This window comes from Sinocyclocheilus anshuiensis, unplaced genomic scaffold, assembly GCF_001515605.1.
Source record: "Sinocyclocheilus anshuiensis isolate Anshui unplaced genomic scaffold, SAMN03320099.WGS_v1.1 scaffold209, whole genome shotgun sequence".
In the NCBI taxonomy this organism is placed as follows: domain Eukaryota; kingdom Metazoa; phylum Chordata; class Actinopteri; order Cypriniformes; family Cyprinidae; genus Sinocyclocheilus; species Sinocyclocheilus anshuiensis.
Window position 1 is genome coordinate 932,171 of NW_015540880.1, and position 16,265 is coordinate 948,435.

A 16,265-nucleotide genomic window follows, 5' to 3' on the forward strand; every position below is an offset into this window, starting at 1 on the left:
AAGACCTAATTTGGACATCACTGATTTATCAAATTTTAGACCGATTTCTAATTTACCTTTTATATCTAAAATTCTAGAGAAAACAGTGCTACTGCAATTACAGAGCTTCCTTGATGCAAATATTATCCTTGATAAATTTCAGTCCGGTTTTAGGACAAACCACAGTACTGAATCTGCACTATTAAGAGTTTTGAACGATATTCTGCTATCTGTCGACTCCGGAGACTCAGTCATTTTATTGCTATTAGACTTTAGTGCAGCATTTGATACTGTTGATCATGCCATTCTATTGTCACGTCTTGAACATTATGTGGGCATCCGTGGAAGTGCCCTCAGTTGGTTTAAATCTTTTCTTACTGACAGGACCTTTTCAGTTGGCATTGGAGGCTCTGTCTCATCCATAGCTCCTCTTACCTGTGGTGTTCCTCAAGGATCCATTTTGTCCCCAACTCTGTTTTCATTATATATGTTACCTCTAGGTTCTATTCTTAGAAGGCATGGAGTATCTTTTCACTTGTATGCAGATGACACTCAAATGAATCTGCCTTTTAAGCACTCTGACAAGAAAGGCTTAGAAACCTTGCTTGCCTGTCTAAATTACATAAGATCCTGGATGTCCTCAAATTTTCTACACCTTAATGCGAGTAAAACTGAAGCAATTGTGTTTGGGCCCTCTGTGGGGAAAGAAAAAAACATTGTTAATGTTGGAAATCTGCACTCTTATATCAAACCAACTGTGAAAAGTCTGGGAATAACTCTAGACTCCTACTTTAAGTTTGATCAACACATAAACACAGTAGTTAAGACAGGTTTTTTTCATCTGAAACTTCTGTCTAGAGTAAAGCCGTTTCTGTCCCCCCAAAGATCTTGAAAGAGTCACACATGCTTTCGTTTTATCTCGATTGTACTACTGTAATTTCCCAGTCCTCTATTACAAGGCTTCAAATGGTGCAAAACGCTGCAGCCAGATTTCTAACGGGAGTCCGCAAACGCCAACATATTACTCCTATTTTAATGGCTCTAAATTGGTTGCCGGTTCGTCATAGAGTCGATTTTAAAATATTGATGTTTGTCTTTAAATCCCTTCTTGCACCCTCTTACCTGTCTTAACTTTTAAATCTGAACACATCAGTCAGGTGTCTGCGGTCCGCAAACAATTACTCTCTAGCTTAGCCTCGAACACGACTGAAGTCAAGAGGGGATCGTGCATTTGCCGTTGTTGGACCTAGGCTCTGGAACAGTCTTCCTTTTTATTTGAGATCCCTGTCCTCTGTACATGAGTTTAAATCGAAGTTAAAGTCTTATCTTCTGGCTCGGGCTTTTTAGCAATTCTTAATTATGTTCTATTTATTTTTATGTCTTATTGCTTTCTTTCTTTATCTGTATCTTAGTTTTATATTCTGTAAAGCACTGTGGTCAACTCCTGTTGTGTTTATTTTTGCTATATAAATAAATGAAATGAAATTAAATGATGCTTCATTTACAAAGTACTGTACACATGCAAGCACGTTCAAAGGATCTTTGTTGTTATGATGTATTGTCAACACAAGGGGCAGTAGTGCTCTCTTGCTTTGCTCTCTTCCAACAGAATTTGTGAGAGAATATTATTGTTCCAACAGATTTAGGATGTTCAAAAATTTTTGTATAGCTTTTTTTTTAGTAGCAACTTGGTATATCTGGGGCAGGCTGGAATAAGACAGTTTATTGAATAATATTTCTTTGTATATCAAAAATGTATGATAATGTGATTTGGCTTTGTTATCTCTATCAACTGGTATGGTTAGAGGAAAGAAAATACAGAAAACAAAATATTTGTTCAGGTCATGATGACCCACTCTATCGATGACCTCTTGTGGTTCGCTGGGAGCACAGGATATCATCCTTAAACAATACCCACATGGACACATGCACACAAACAAAGCATCCAAGAACTGGCAAAACACAACAAAGTATTTACATATACTTTGATCAATAAAGGAAGTGGAAGGGCAACTGTAGCTCCGGGCTGGTTGGCAAACGTTGAAATGCAGTCTCTGCATTCCAGTTCATGAATAACTGTAGTCAAGAGCTGTAATATGTGGTATGTGCCTGTTGAACAAGAGAAATAGAGCATGAGAGACAGAGAGAGATGATGCTAGAATCTTCCAATTTATTACTGTCACATTTATACAGTGTCTTAGTCTTAGCACTGAATACTGATATTACTAAATTAAAATTAGTAGTAAATGAAAATACTAGAAAATACAGGACAATCCAGCATATTCATGTCTTTTCATTTTCATAATGGTGTATACTCCTCCCAGCCAAGTACTTTATATGGGCCGAAACAAGGGTCTCCAAAGTAAAGTACAGTAAAGAGATATTTTCCATGTGCATGAAAACCACATCAACGAATAATCATTCCAAAGAAAAAAAAGGGTTGAAATGAGACATGCCTTTAAGGCATCAGACATCACAGCTGCAAACTTCAGCACTGTGGGTCACCAAAATGTATGAAACATATTACCTCCATCTATGCATTATATGTGGCTGCAGGGCTTTGAAAAAATTCTCATTTGAAACTGTTTCAGAGGTGTGGTGTTGGTTGTACGTACAGTGCATAGTTTAGGAGCTTTCAATCATTAAGATGGTTCCTGGGAGAAAAAAATGTAATTTAACTCTGTCTCGTGTTGGCCTGTCACACAATATCAGTCTTGAGAACATGAGCTATTTTGTCTTCCACAAGTACTATATTAACAATGAAAACTGTGTACCCAGCAGGGAAAACACCCAGAGCTAATTTAAGCATATTTAAACAGATACTTTGCTCCTTTTTCCTTTATAATCATGTGAGAAACTGTTTTCCCAAGATACCTTCAGCATCATCTATGATGGGAAAAGTTCTGTTTGCTATGTAAAGGAAGTAGAATATTTGCTGCATACAAATGTTTGAATGTGCTTTGTATATTAATGTATGGATATTTTTCTTCTTTTTTAAATGCATGATGAAAGTATAGGCCTATTATTGGTAAGATGTTGTAACTTAGGGGTGTGAACAAAGGCAAATGTTTCTGCTTAATCCTTCTTGTTTTAACTACAAAGTGATTGCCTTTCCCAAATAGGCCCTTTCAATATGCCCTCTCAATCGTGATGTGAACCAGTGACCTAAGGATGATAAAAAAATATCCTACCCTAATGGGATCTCGGTCATCTTGGTCAGCCCCCTGAGAGATTGGGAATGGATTAAACCGCTGTTTACATCGCTAAGCTAACAGGCTAACACCATGCTAATCCCACTAAGCGGCTGTTTATGTAAACGCTCGAGCCGAGGAATCCCTGATGAGGGCTTTATTGACCTATGGCTCAGACATGTGCGTGCACACCTCCACGCATTTAGATCACTTCACAGTTCTGTGGACGTGTCAATGGAGGGATGGACAGATGGTCCCAAAGGTACTGAAAAGGACACACACACACCCTGTCCGTTTCTCTGACCCTTATCCACATACAAAAACATAGAAAAAGAGTTAAGTTAAAGGGTCAATATATTGCAATATATTACTGAAACTTCAAATGTCATTATATATGTATTTAAGAATGGAAGACAATTCAAGATTTGTGTATTTTGATTGTGGTGCATGCATTATGATTAACTATGATATATGTAAAAATACTTAAAAATGCAATTAGTCATTAGTCACTTGAACAGGTCAAGACTGTTTAGAGTAACTCACAGCACTATTGTTCCCCATAGCTAACCATTTTTATTCCTAGGACATTTTGAGAATATTAAGTTTATGGTTACGAAAAATAAAATAAAACAGAGAACATTCTTTATAAATTCTTATTTGTGACAGACAAACAATGTTCTGGAAATGATCATTTATGTTTTTTTAAATAATAATTTATTATGAGTATATATTATTATTATTTAATATTTAATAATTTTTTTCATTAGGAACGTTAGGAATTAACTGAACATTTGGAATAAGTTGCCAAAAGAAAAAAAACTAAACGTACTGTACACTCGAGTTTGCTGGGTAATGATCGTCGGCTGGCGATGACGGCAAATTCAAAACAATCCGTGCATGAATTGCAATGTAAATCAAATTATATAATATTGTGTATATCCTCTAAATAATTATTTTATTTATGTAATGCAGTATAAGTAAAGAGAAAACAAAACTTGTAGGTAAAACATTGTTCTTTGAAACAAAATAGTATGTTTAATTATAATATTTTCTGTTGTAACTGTACAGCTATCTGGGTTGCAGATTGATTGACAGACAGCCATCAGCCTCAATGAACTTCAGACCCGGGGTAATGTTTATAGTTTTAAATGTCTTATGTTCAATGATGTTCAAAGTTTCTTAGTCATGTTTTAAAACTGTAGCCATTTAATGAGATTACACAATATATGCCGTGATTGGATGTGCTTGTTTTTTTTTAATAGGCTGCTAATATATTTTCAACATCTATATATTTCGTGTTGAATGCTGTTCAAACACAGAGACATTTCAGAAGAAAACTTGCTCCTGCTTTACTTTACTTCACTTAATCTAAAAACTCAAACATGTAGGATCTGTAACATACAAATCTTTATTTTCAGTTCAGGACATTCAAGACACAGTTATGTGTTGATCATGATTGCATTCCCTTCCATGTTCTTCTACATCGCATCCTCCTTTTGCATTTAAGCAGAAATACAATACACGGTCTTAAGAATAATTTCCAGTGATTAATAGACTTATGAAACAATTTGTCTGTTCTGATAAATGCATTTTATGTATTATTGTTTAAACTGACTTATGAACTTTAAGGTTTGTTTTGTTGTTTTTGTTTACCTCCTTCATATAATTTGACTCTATGCAGCCAGCTGCGATTTGGCTATTGGCGCTTGTGTCTTCAGCCTCTTCCTGTCCTGTCTCAGTATTGCCGTGACTGCATTAAGTTCCTGTCAGGATATTGGCTGACAGTGTGTTTAGCATGCACGCTGGGGTCTGGTGTCTGAGTGACCAAAATGCCAGTCTATAGATCATGAGGGGACTAAAGATCACATCAGCGGCCTCACAGACACATGGGTGACACGTCACGCTCCGGTGGAATGATCCCTGCCAACGTCCGGCAGTGATGGTCAGGGTAAAGACAGCTCTGTCATTAAATGCTTGCTTGTACTGGGAATCACTTAGCCACTGTTGCACAAATTATAATGTGGGGAGATAATAGTGCACAGGTGTGAGCCTAAAAGCCCAAAAAGGTCAGGATCTGCATATATACCTAGGCTGTCTATGCAAAGTATCTAAAAACAAGGGGCCTGCTGAGGCTTTCTGGTCGAACACTAAACAAAATAGCAGAAGAGCATTTCTGGTTTACTTATCCTCATGAGCTATTTGTCTGTAAGATTAAATGGCACAACACTAGGCTCAATCTTCAGTGTAGCTTAGCCTATAACTAAGTGGCAAGGCGAAGGAACTGAAGGTATTTTAATCTCAGTCCTTTCAGCAGTTGATAACTTCAAATGGACTCTTTTCACAGACTATGATGATGCGTTTTCAAAGTTATTCACATCATAAATCTTGAAAAGTTTTTTATATTTTCTTTTTCAAAAATGTTAATGTACATTTATAACACAATACTTTGTGTTTTCTTACCTTGGCATTAAATTACATTAAACTAGTTAATGTGGCTGTGGGTGTTTCTGATACAAAAGCTGAGGGAGTGATGGCAAATTTGACTTCCATCTCTCTTTTGGCAATGTAAACAATCTCTCTATATTTTCTCCTCTTTTGAAAAGCCATACACCACTATCATGCATTTTTTTCCTTTTACGGTTGGGGTAAATAAGAACGTTTAAAAATCTCTTTGTTGTAGTTTATGTTAAACACTATAGAAGTTTACCCAACTATGAGGACTTCTGCTTATGGACGCTGGAAATGTGAAACATTCCTTTGTCAGTAGACATATGCTGAGGATCATGATGGTCCATGCACAAAAACATCACAAGTTATATTACCATAAATGCAGAGATATTAGAAGATTGAAAAGGATAGTTCACCCAAAATTGAAAATTCAATCATCATTTGCTCACCCTCATGCTGTTGCAAACCGGTTTGACTTTATTTTTTGTTGAACGCAAAAAAGATTTTGAAAAATCTCAGTGATATTTTTCCATACAGTGACAGTCAGTGGGGTCCGGTGATGTTTGACTTTCACTTTCAAAATAATCATCTTTTGTGTTCTACAGAAAAAAGAAAAACATACAGGTTTGGAATGACATGTGGGGGAGTAAATTGTGACCGAATTGAGATTTTTGGGGGTGAACTGTCCCTTTAAGAATACCTCTGTTTATCCTACTATCTACTTGTCTACTGTGATGGAAATATTTTATGTAATGGCCTCAGAAGGAGACAAATGGGTATGTTCAATATAGAATGTTCAGAAAAATGCAGACTAAGGATACGCAGATCAAAGGCCATGTATCTATGATTAAAGTGGGAGTCATGTCTGGTATATGCTGCGCAGCTGAGGAATAGTAGTACTAAAGATTCTACGCTCAGAGGACCACAGCAGAGACAGTGATAGTGTTGGAAGACCCGCACTCGTTGTGAGGCTGTGATACTCTGAGTAAGACTTAACCAGTTTAATTACACAAGCTTCAGTCTGGATCCAGAACACCTGAGAAGAGATGATGCCAACCCCTCAGAGGATCTCAGATGATGCCAACCCTGAAACAACATACAGAACTACCACATTTTGCTATAAGTTTGATTGCATCATATAATAATTGCTGTTAATAGTGTTCATCGTCTGTTTGATTACGTCTTTAATTGATTTTTCCGTACATTTCTGCCATATGTACATTAACTGACAGTCACCACTGATAAGTTACCACTAAATATTGTAGAAACTTAATTTGCTGTAAAGTTGCTTTGCAATGATTTGCATCGTGAAAAGCACTGTACAAATAAACTTGACTTGACTTGACTTGACTTAATGTAGCATCCTGTCCTCCAAGTTTACATCAGCACCTGGTGATGATTCAGCTCAGTAACATGTCCACCATATCCAAGCCATCCAGTCAACCATGAACACTTATTGACTTGTGGGAGATGTAGTTTGCATTTCAATCTGGTCTCATGCAGGTGTGTGTCAGGTTGACTTGGCTTTGCCTAGAGGGGACAGACAATAATTACCCTTGCATAGCTTCACTGTAAGTGTCTGACAGCTTGTCTATCTTTGCCTTTCTCTTTTTTTATAAATGACATTTAATGTGAGAGTTAGTAGGTGTGTGAAAAAGACATGATGTTTCAGTTCATAAACATAGCTGAGTGTCACACGTGCCCCAGGCTGCATTTCCATTCTTTTGAGAACAAGAATATCATTATTACTCAGACCTTGACAGTGTGACTATTGTTGGCATTAACAGGGAGCAGAGAAGCAGTTTTTGAAAACCATGATGTACAAATGATAATACAAATATATTTCTAGCCCTACAGTCATCCTTGTCATTGAAGACAATATAAAAAAATGCTGGGTTTCATCCCAACTTTGGGTCAAATGTGGACTAATCCAACTGTTGGGTTAAATTTTTAAATTACATTTTAACCTACAAGACCCAAAGCTGGGTTGAAACATATATGTGTGTGTATAGAATATTGTCAATTGGAAAAAATGTGAAGGACTATTGAAAAGCATACACTCTTAAATAGATTGATTACATTTATTCCTGTGATAGCTGAAATCTCTGTATGTCTTTACATATCCGACAGCTCCAAAAAAATCAAATCATGTCAGACAGACGACAAATTGCACCAAATCCACGTAGACAATGTTTAAATGGTAGGCTTGTCAAAAGGCATGTGAGCTTCATTTTTCATTTTGATCTTGTGTACGTATGCTTTGTGTATGTGCATGAATGAAGACTATTTCCTCAGGGCTAATTGGTGCAGGTGAGCTGAACTTGAAACAGAATCGGTTTTATCTGATGAACCACAGTTTTGCTTGTAGGGAAACACTGACTACGGAAACCTTCCCCACCTCTTATCACCTATCTTTTCTGTCTCTCTCTGTTTTTGCACTAAAGGGCATTTTCACATGATCAGCATATTTTTGCACACTGTAAGATTAAATTTAGATATAGAAACATGGAAGGACATAAACACACACCTAAACCATTCTCAACAGGAATTATTATGACTATAAAAATTACAATTAAAAATATTGTATTATATTACATAATATTATATATCCTGCAGAAGCTCCTTAAAACACATTTCAAATTGTTTCAGCATTTTGACTTCAAAACTTGTATATAGTTCAAAAAATCAGGATGCCGTACTGTAAAAAAAATAAAATAAAATTAAAAGTCTCAAAAAATTATTGGAGTATGTTTTACAAGAAAATACTATTTCAGTCTTTGTACTTCAAAATTGTCCATTTAATTAAATGTGTTACTTGGCATTTCTTTGTAATTGTGAAATTTACTAGCAAATTCTGAGTGTGTAATTAAAATTAGCCTGTCAGTTCGCCATGACTCTCAGTAAGAATTTTGTTACTTATTATTAAATCTATGATCAGATTAACCCTTCAGATAAGAAAAGTTCTAGAATGAATATATATATATATATATATATATATTAGTTTGTGTGTGTATGTGTATATTCTTTTTTTTCCTCATATGAATGGTTGTGTCCTTATAGGCACATAATCTGAGATACTTTGTTTATTTAAGTTATTGTGGTTTCAGTCATTTCAATCAAGTAGTGGCACTCACATCAGTTAAGTTGTAGTGAGGCGTTCTGAGAGGTGTTGACAGACCGCACAAAAAGAGCATGCTAAAACGTTCAGTCCATCTCCACGGTTACCCGATCTCCTGCACAGACGGGAGGTGCCTCATTGGCTGCCAGGCTGGGGTCACTGTGAGGTTAAGACAGTGTGATGGATGGACCTCTCTCTTTCTGTCCTTTTTACTCTATCTGCCTCTCTCTACCCCCCAGTTCTTCCTTTTTTCCTAGCTGATGCTTGCTTGAACACCCCTCTGTAATGTTCTTCTTATAACAGCTTTGCTCTCATAATTTTTTTTTTTTTTTAAAAATTACAGGCTTTATGTATGACAATGAGAGTGAAATTCAGTGTTTATTCTGTTTGTGTTATTACAGTACAGTTCATTTTACTGAAAGGATGTTTACTACATAATCACAAGAACACAAAGAAAAGCTGTATTGAAGCTTCACACTACAGTGATGGTTTTTTATAACCTGAGATGACATGTCTCATCTTAAAAGTACAATTGCTGCTAATACGTAAAGCATTCCTCTTCAGCTTTCTACATGTCCGGTCCAGTTCCATCATTAGCTGTTTAAGAATGGACATTTGGAGATGTTTTCGAATGCTAGTGTTTTTGTCAACACAGGAAATGTCTGAAATGTAAGTCGCATGAGCATCATTCAAACATGTAATCCCAGTAAAACAACTATAAAATTATTTAAGAGAAGTTTTATATTTTAATTTACTTCCCTATCATGCTTGAAAAAGATTTTCAGACATTGCAGTCCATTAAAAGTTTGATCTTTGAAGTATATTTTTGCTATGTGTGTGTTGTTAAGTCTGTATGTTGTCATACGTGTGTATCTGTGTGTGTGTGTTTTGCTTAATACTCTTTCCAATTAAAGCATTTTGTTGTCTTGATTATTTCTGACACTTAAAGCTATTTGTTATGTTGTTATAATTAATCAAAGCAAGGCCACAAGAAAAGCTTTTAGTGTTAATTCTTCATTTTTGCCTATACTTTAACAGTCAAACAGTATTCTTCTGGTTTAGTATTATTCTATATATAATACTGAATATAGACAAAAACTATAGCACATTTTTGAGGTTTAGAACAATGAATTGTAAGTTCAGTCCACAAGGGGGGAAATTTATTTATGTTAGACATTTGTTTTAACATTAAAACCAGCAACAGTGTCCACATTAAATGACCAAGCTATTTTTTTTCTCTTGTGCTCTCTGTATCTCACACATGTATAATCTAAAGTGACCAACAGGTGTTTACCTTACTTCAGAAACCTGCCTAAACAGACCAAGAAAATGACTGAAGGAGACTCGTGAAATAACATTTTTGCTGTAAATGTGTCAGTCACATAAAATCTTCCTGTTGATATTCAAATATATATATATATATATATATATATCCTGACTCACATGACATGAAACTACTTTTATCCCAATCATCTGTAAAAAATAAATAAATAAACACTCGTTCATGTATTCGTAATGGCCTTCAAACATCCATCATTAATTTGTGTTGACGCCTGAGTGCCTGTAATAGGTATGTTCAATGAAGCCATTTTAAATAGGAACAGTGTTTAGTAATATGCCCTGATTTTTGGTAAATTTGCGTTTCTTATATATAAAACTTTGTAAGTTAAATTATTTTTGTTTTAAACTTATAAAACTTAGCACTCCCTGTAAAAATCAATAATCTCAGGGCTCAGTGACCATTCAATGACCCCGGGGTTTTCTTTCGAGGGTCAGGCCAATGCAAAGTCGAATCACTCCTCGATTTCGAGAACAATAATCTTGAAATGAATATGTGCTTGAAATAATACGTGTTTACAACAATAAAAACATTATTATTATTATTATTAAGTTGTTATTATAATCATTAAGTTGTTGTTATTATTATTCTGGGATAATTAATAGAGGTGAGTTCTATTTTTTTGGTTGTAGCGTATTCTATTTTCACGAACGCTCTTTTCGTTAATTTGCTCTCTTAGTTTCATTAAGAACTGAATGTTTCATGAAGTTTGATTGTCAAGAGCTTCAATATTTCTTTAAATCCCTGATCATGATTTCAGTAAATAATTTGATGAATAAACAAATGTATCATTTCAGTTATTACAATAATAATAGATCATATCTCCCTTTTATAGAAATGTAAGTAACATTTCAGTTTATAATATTTGGTAATAAGTTTCCTTAAAAACACGGCCAAATACCACGATTAGATATCGCAAAATGTAAACATAGTCATTGTATAACGAACATGTCCATTTCTTAACATTGTATAATCTTAAAAGTTTCTTGTTTTTTTGTTTTGCTTTTTTGGTAACCTGTTTTTGTTATTGGCGTACCTAAACTGCCAAGAACATAATCGCATTTATGTTTTCACATTCACGAGTGCTCCTGCTTAAATTTGGTGATTAGAGACGGAACAGGGTGACATTCAAACCCCAGAACGGAAATTTTAGATTGATTTGCGTTTATCTCCTGCCTAATTATTTCTTCTGCTTCTAATTTTAAATAATTAGGTAAATGTTTCTCTAATGCTAATTTTTATTTTATTATACTTTTTTTGTATTTTGATAAAACGATTTAGATAAATTTATCGAATTATTAACTATTTTCAACTCAATGCAATGCAATGCATAATAAATATATAACTATTATAAACTTGTTGATATTTTTCGTCACTTCAGCATGAGGACAAATCGATAGTGGGCAGTATTTTCAGTGCATTCACAGGTGTGCCCATGTCCGAAAATGTAGAGTAAAACCTTATTCATAAATTTAAAGGAAAGTTATCTTTCCTTTGATATTATTAATCTGTAATTCTAAGCTAATACTTTGCATTTTAGAAAGTACATTAATACAATTATTGTTTTGAACATCAACAAACAAACACATGTTGCGCCTTAGGAAGAAGAACTTGCGCACCCAGGAGACCAGGAGATATTTAGGCTCCATGCAGACTTCCACGCAACCCTCATGTTCAGGTGGATTTAAGGTGAAGCTCAAACAAAACCGTTGTGAGGGTAGAGAAAATCATTTTTTAAATTAACTAAAAGAAAAAATATGTGGTGTGTTTTAAATCAGCATGTCAATGGGTCCTAGAAGATATTTTCTGTGCTCTATGGGCAACTGTTTGGTCATGCCTGTATTTGTGAGTGTGTGAATACGAGAGAGAGAGAGCGGGTGGGAGGGAGGAAATGACAGAAGATATCTGAAGTCTACTTGAACGTGATGTTTGGCCTTCAGATCTGTTATTCAGACTTTTTGCTCGTTATTATGCGCTGTTACTGCCTTACTGACAGGTTGTGATATGAGAAATCAGACATGTCATGAACACTGATGGGGTCAGATTGACTCATCCTTGACAGTTGAGATGATTTAATCGATGTTCTCTCTCTCTCTTTCTTGTTGTCCTCCGTTTCCCTTCAATAAACTAACAGGTCAATAGGGTTGTCATCACGAGTGACCGTTACAGCATTGCGCATCTTCTTTCGTGGATAAACATGCTTACCATGCGCCAATATAGCTTCGTCCCTGAGGAAGAAACCACTCGCGGATGCATATATCAGTTAAAGAGCCAGAGAGTGAATTATCTGTGGATTGTGACTGCCAACAAGCAAATCGATTAATCAAGCATAACAGTACGGCCACAAAAACAAACAAACAAAAAAACCTCTATGGACACCTGTACATAAACGTTATATAGGCTAAATAACTTGTAGATTATTTTAAGTTTCCAGATTGTCAGAAATATTTTTGACATTTAAGTGTGGCTGTGTGAGGCTTATACAAGGCATTGGCACCATCAAGAGTATCGCACCAGTGTTCAAAGAAATTGTAATTAAGATAATTTTTAATTCACACATTTAATTCACCCGTATCTTGATCGTTTTCTAAAGCATGTTTCTAAAGGAGACTTGAGTCTTCATCTTTGACTGATAAAACTCAGTACGATCGGATGACAACTTTTGCGCATCATGTTGCATAACTTACAACACATACACAACATCAGGGTTAACACTATGCACAGTCCAGAAAAGTTGTCAGTATTTTCAAACAAGCCTCTGGCGAAACGTACAATTGATTCGTATCTCTTAATAATACATCCCTTAAATATATTGCATTTCTTTTGGTTGTTGAGGTAGGCATTTTGACAAATGGTGCAAGTCTGACCAAAAACGTGTAAAAGTGCAGCATCTGCTATTACTGTGCACGAAAATGCACAAGCAACTTGCTATTTCTGGGTGCTTGACAAGGTGCCCAAGACAACTAAGAGTCATTTCTCAATAACACAAAGTAGCAAATGTAAATACTGAGTGGTCAAAATCTGTAAGATGTGCACTGGTCTCTGTATGATACTTTCACTGATGTCACATGATGATTTTGATAATAACCTTGACACGAGAGTCACTAACAGTACTGCAATATCATTAACAGGTTGGCAGAAGAAACGAGTCTTTTAATTCGAGGAGGCATCAACGGTCGGGGAAGTTGGAGAGGGAGTGGGTGGTGCGGAGAGCGACTTTTCGGATGCATCCTCCTGTTTTTCGTGACCATCCTTCGTTTTGGACTGAGATTTGGGCAAAATACCTTCCTTTTCTCTCTTCTTTTGCTTCATACGACGATTTTGGAACCAGATCTTCACCTGAGTCTCGTTCAGTTGAAGCGCAGCCGCGATCTCCACCCGCCTTGCGCGAGTCAAGTACTTATTGAAATGAAACTCTTTTTCAAGCTCTGTCAGCTGTTTTGTAGTAAAATTTGTGCGTACAGTATTTGGCTGCCCACCAAATCCATACTCTCCAGCTTTCCCTGAAGAAAGACGATAAATAGATGAATAAATGAGTGTGTGCAAGCATAATCTTGACTTAATTATATCACACCAGTTTTCCAGAATTTGACAACCTTGTTCAAATAACAAACAAGTCAGTATTTGTTTTCTTTTTCATTCGTAGCATAAATACTGTATCCGGTGGGGAAAACACAATGGTAAATTAGACCTCGACATGTGAAAGTTCTCCAGCTACTCACCTGTTTTTGGCGGGTTCCGTTTAACCTTCATCCAGTCAAATGTCTGCCCTGTTGACACGCCATCTGATAGAGGTGAACAGCATGCTTCGTGATGAGCCACATGCAGAGGGGATAGCGGATTTGAGCAGCCCGCCACAAACGTAAGGTTTGCCTGATCCGAACTATTACCATATGTGGCGTACTGGAACTGGCCGTGGAGGTGAACGTTTCCGCTACTGTTACCATGGCGATGGTGACGGTGCTGCACAACCGTGGAGGAAATATTTCCAGAGTAAACTAAGGGGCTGCACTGGGGAACGCTCACAGACGAGTCCACATCCTGATTTAGGGCATAGTGACTGTATCCGGCGCAAAAACTTTGAGTCGCGTAACTTGGATGGGCGCTGTAGGTAGGCCTAATTGACAGAGTCCCGGGGGACTGGTACGAGCCGACTTGATGTGGCTGAGGGTTAATTGCGTCTTGTGATGATCTACTGGACATGTACCGCTCGTCCCCACTGCAGCTATTTACCCTAACAGCACACGACGACTGGAATGTTGAAAGTCCGTGGTCGCCATGAAACGCTCTGACTGAGCACGAGCCCCCGCCACCTCCATCTCCACCACCACTTATGGCCGAGAAATCTAAGAATGTGCTCATTGCGGCATCTTCCTTGGCGTCTCTGCTGCCACACTGACAGATCTTTGGGCCCGGGGACTGATTAGCGTCGCACCACTCACCTGGGGTTGAGCCGAGCCACCCTTCTGCCTCCTTCAATCAGTCGTGGATTGGAGAGTGTCCGCGCGCTAGTGATATGAATGACCAGTGACAGTCACGTGGGCTGGGTCAGCCAGTGATCAGTTGTTCTGTCTCATCTTGATCTTAAGTGGCCTTGCACTGACAGGTTGTCGTTAAACACCAGGCTTATGTAAATGCCGACCTCTTGTCGATAAACGTGACGTAGGCCCACCTTATCCCCCATTGAAAGGATGGATTCGCTGGGAAAGGAGCAAGGAGGTACGTTGTCTCACAGATAGCGTCCAGGCAGCAACATACTGGTGTGGGGAAATATGTTGAAGAAATGCGTCAGGTAAGATAAGCTCCAAAAAACCACAGGCAATTATGTAAAGTGAATTATTATTATTTTTTTTTTACTTCTGGTTTATTGTATATTTTGCGTCAGTTGCGCTGCTTTGTGAGGCTGCTAGGCTATAGTCATCAGCGTTTGTCAAGTTGGTTTTGTGTAAAAAAATGATACACTGGTTATAAAACTGATTGTATTTTTTTTATCTGGATAAGTTACCTTTTCATTAGAATGGTTTTATAATTTAATAAGGCTGAGTCTTAATAAAAAGCCTGTGCTATAGCCCATTGTAGATTTATTGCTGCTATAAGCGATTTATATGTAAAACATATGGAAATTTTAACATCCAGCAAAAACGAAACAGAACTTTGTCACATATTACTTGTTTTGCTGAAAGATGTTTTGTTATCAGTGGTCACAAAGTGGCCACACACAAAACGTGTGTTTGATTAAGGTTGGAGCTAAACTCTGCAGGACAGTGGCCCTCCAGGACCGAAGTTGCCCAGTCTTGCCCTAGCCTGTTGTTGAGCAGGGGGGACGTGCGCCCCCTCTGGATGAAAAGGACATTTTACTAGAGATGTCCAATGTTATTTTTTGTCCTCAAAATGGCGCTTTCCACAAGCTTCTGACGGCCTAGTATTTCTCATTCTCTCTTCTTAACATCCTTTTTTAACATGGCCCCTGACAAACAAGGCAAGAAAAATAACAGCTGTTGTAATGCACTTACTGTTTTGTTTATTGCGGCTATTCTTCGTCTTGTAGCGAGCCAGAGTATTAACACAGTATAAATTAGAACCTTAAAGCAGATAGCCAATGCATTTAAGCAAATTGTGACTATACGAATCATTTGAAGTTTGAAAAGCAGAATCACTTAAAATCTTGCAGAGATTTTCAGTCACATTCACACAAGACAATATTTGGTCTTTAGGAAATGTGGGTGAGAAATATGTGAACATAAAAATATGCTATTGTCATTATAATACTGTTTTATTAATATTAGAAATGTCTGGAAAAAAAGGTTTTAATATAGAGTTCATTAACCATTTCTATCACGTTATATCAGTCAGGATAGAAGGACAAGAAAAAAAAAACTAAAAGAGACTAAGACAAATAGCGTATGCCACGCGCAATGAAATATGTAGTTTATGAGTGTTTTGTGTAATCCTAATGTCGGATGTTAAAACGCCAATAAAAATGAATTATTATTAACCGTCCACGTGGGTTGTGCTTCAGGAACCAAAATCTTCTTAATGATAAACAGTGAGTGAAAACACTTATTTGGGCAGACTTTTCACAGGCAGTGATTGTCTTGGTGCTGTCAGCTTGCCTGAAAGACTTTGATTTATGAGTTAGTTATGGAAAGAAACATTCTCGGCATTTCCCCACGCGGAGCGGAGAAAAGAG

General features: G+C 36.9%; 1 protein-coding gene across 1 annotated transcript; it reads right to left on the bottom strand.

The window, feature by feature from the left end:
- Positions 1–13,015: 13,015 nt before the first annotated feature.
- Positions 13,016–14,501, bottom strand: LOC107688407 (homeobox protein Hox-A1a-like). The gene is made up of 2 exons (XM_016486064.1): positions 13,798–14,501; positions 13,016–13,578 (listed from the first exon to the last, which is right to left on the bottom strand). The coding sequence occupies exons 1-2, from the start codon at positions 14,435–14,437 to the stop codon at positions 13,229–13,231; spliced, it is 990 nt and encodes a 329-aa protein (XP_016341550.1). The 5' UTR covers positions 14,438–14,501; the 3' UTR covers positions 13,016–13,228.
- Positions 14,502–16,265: the final 1,764 nt, after the last annotated feature.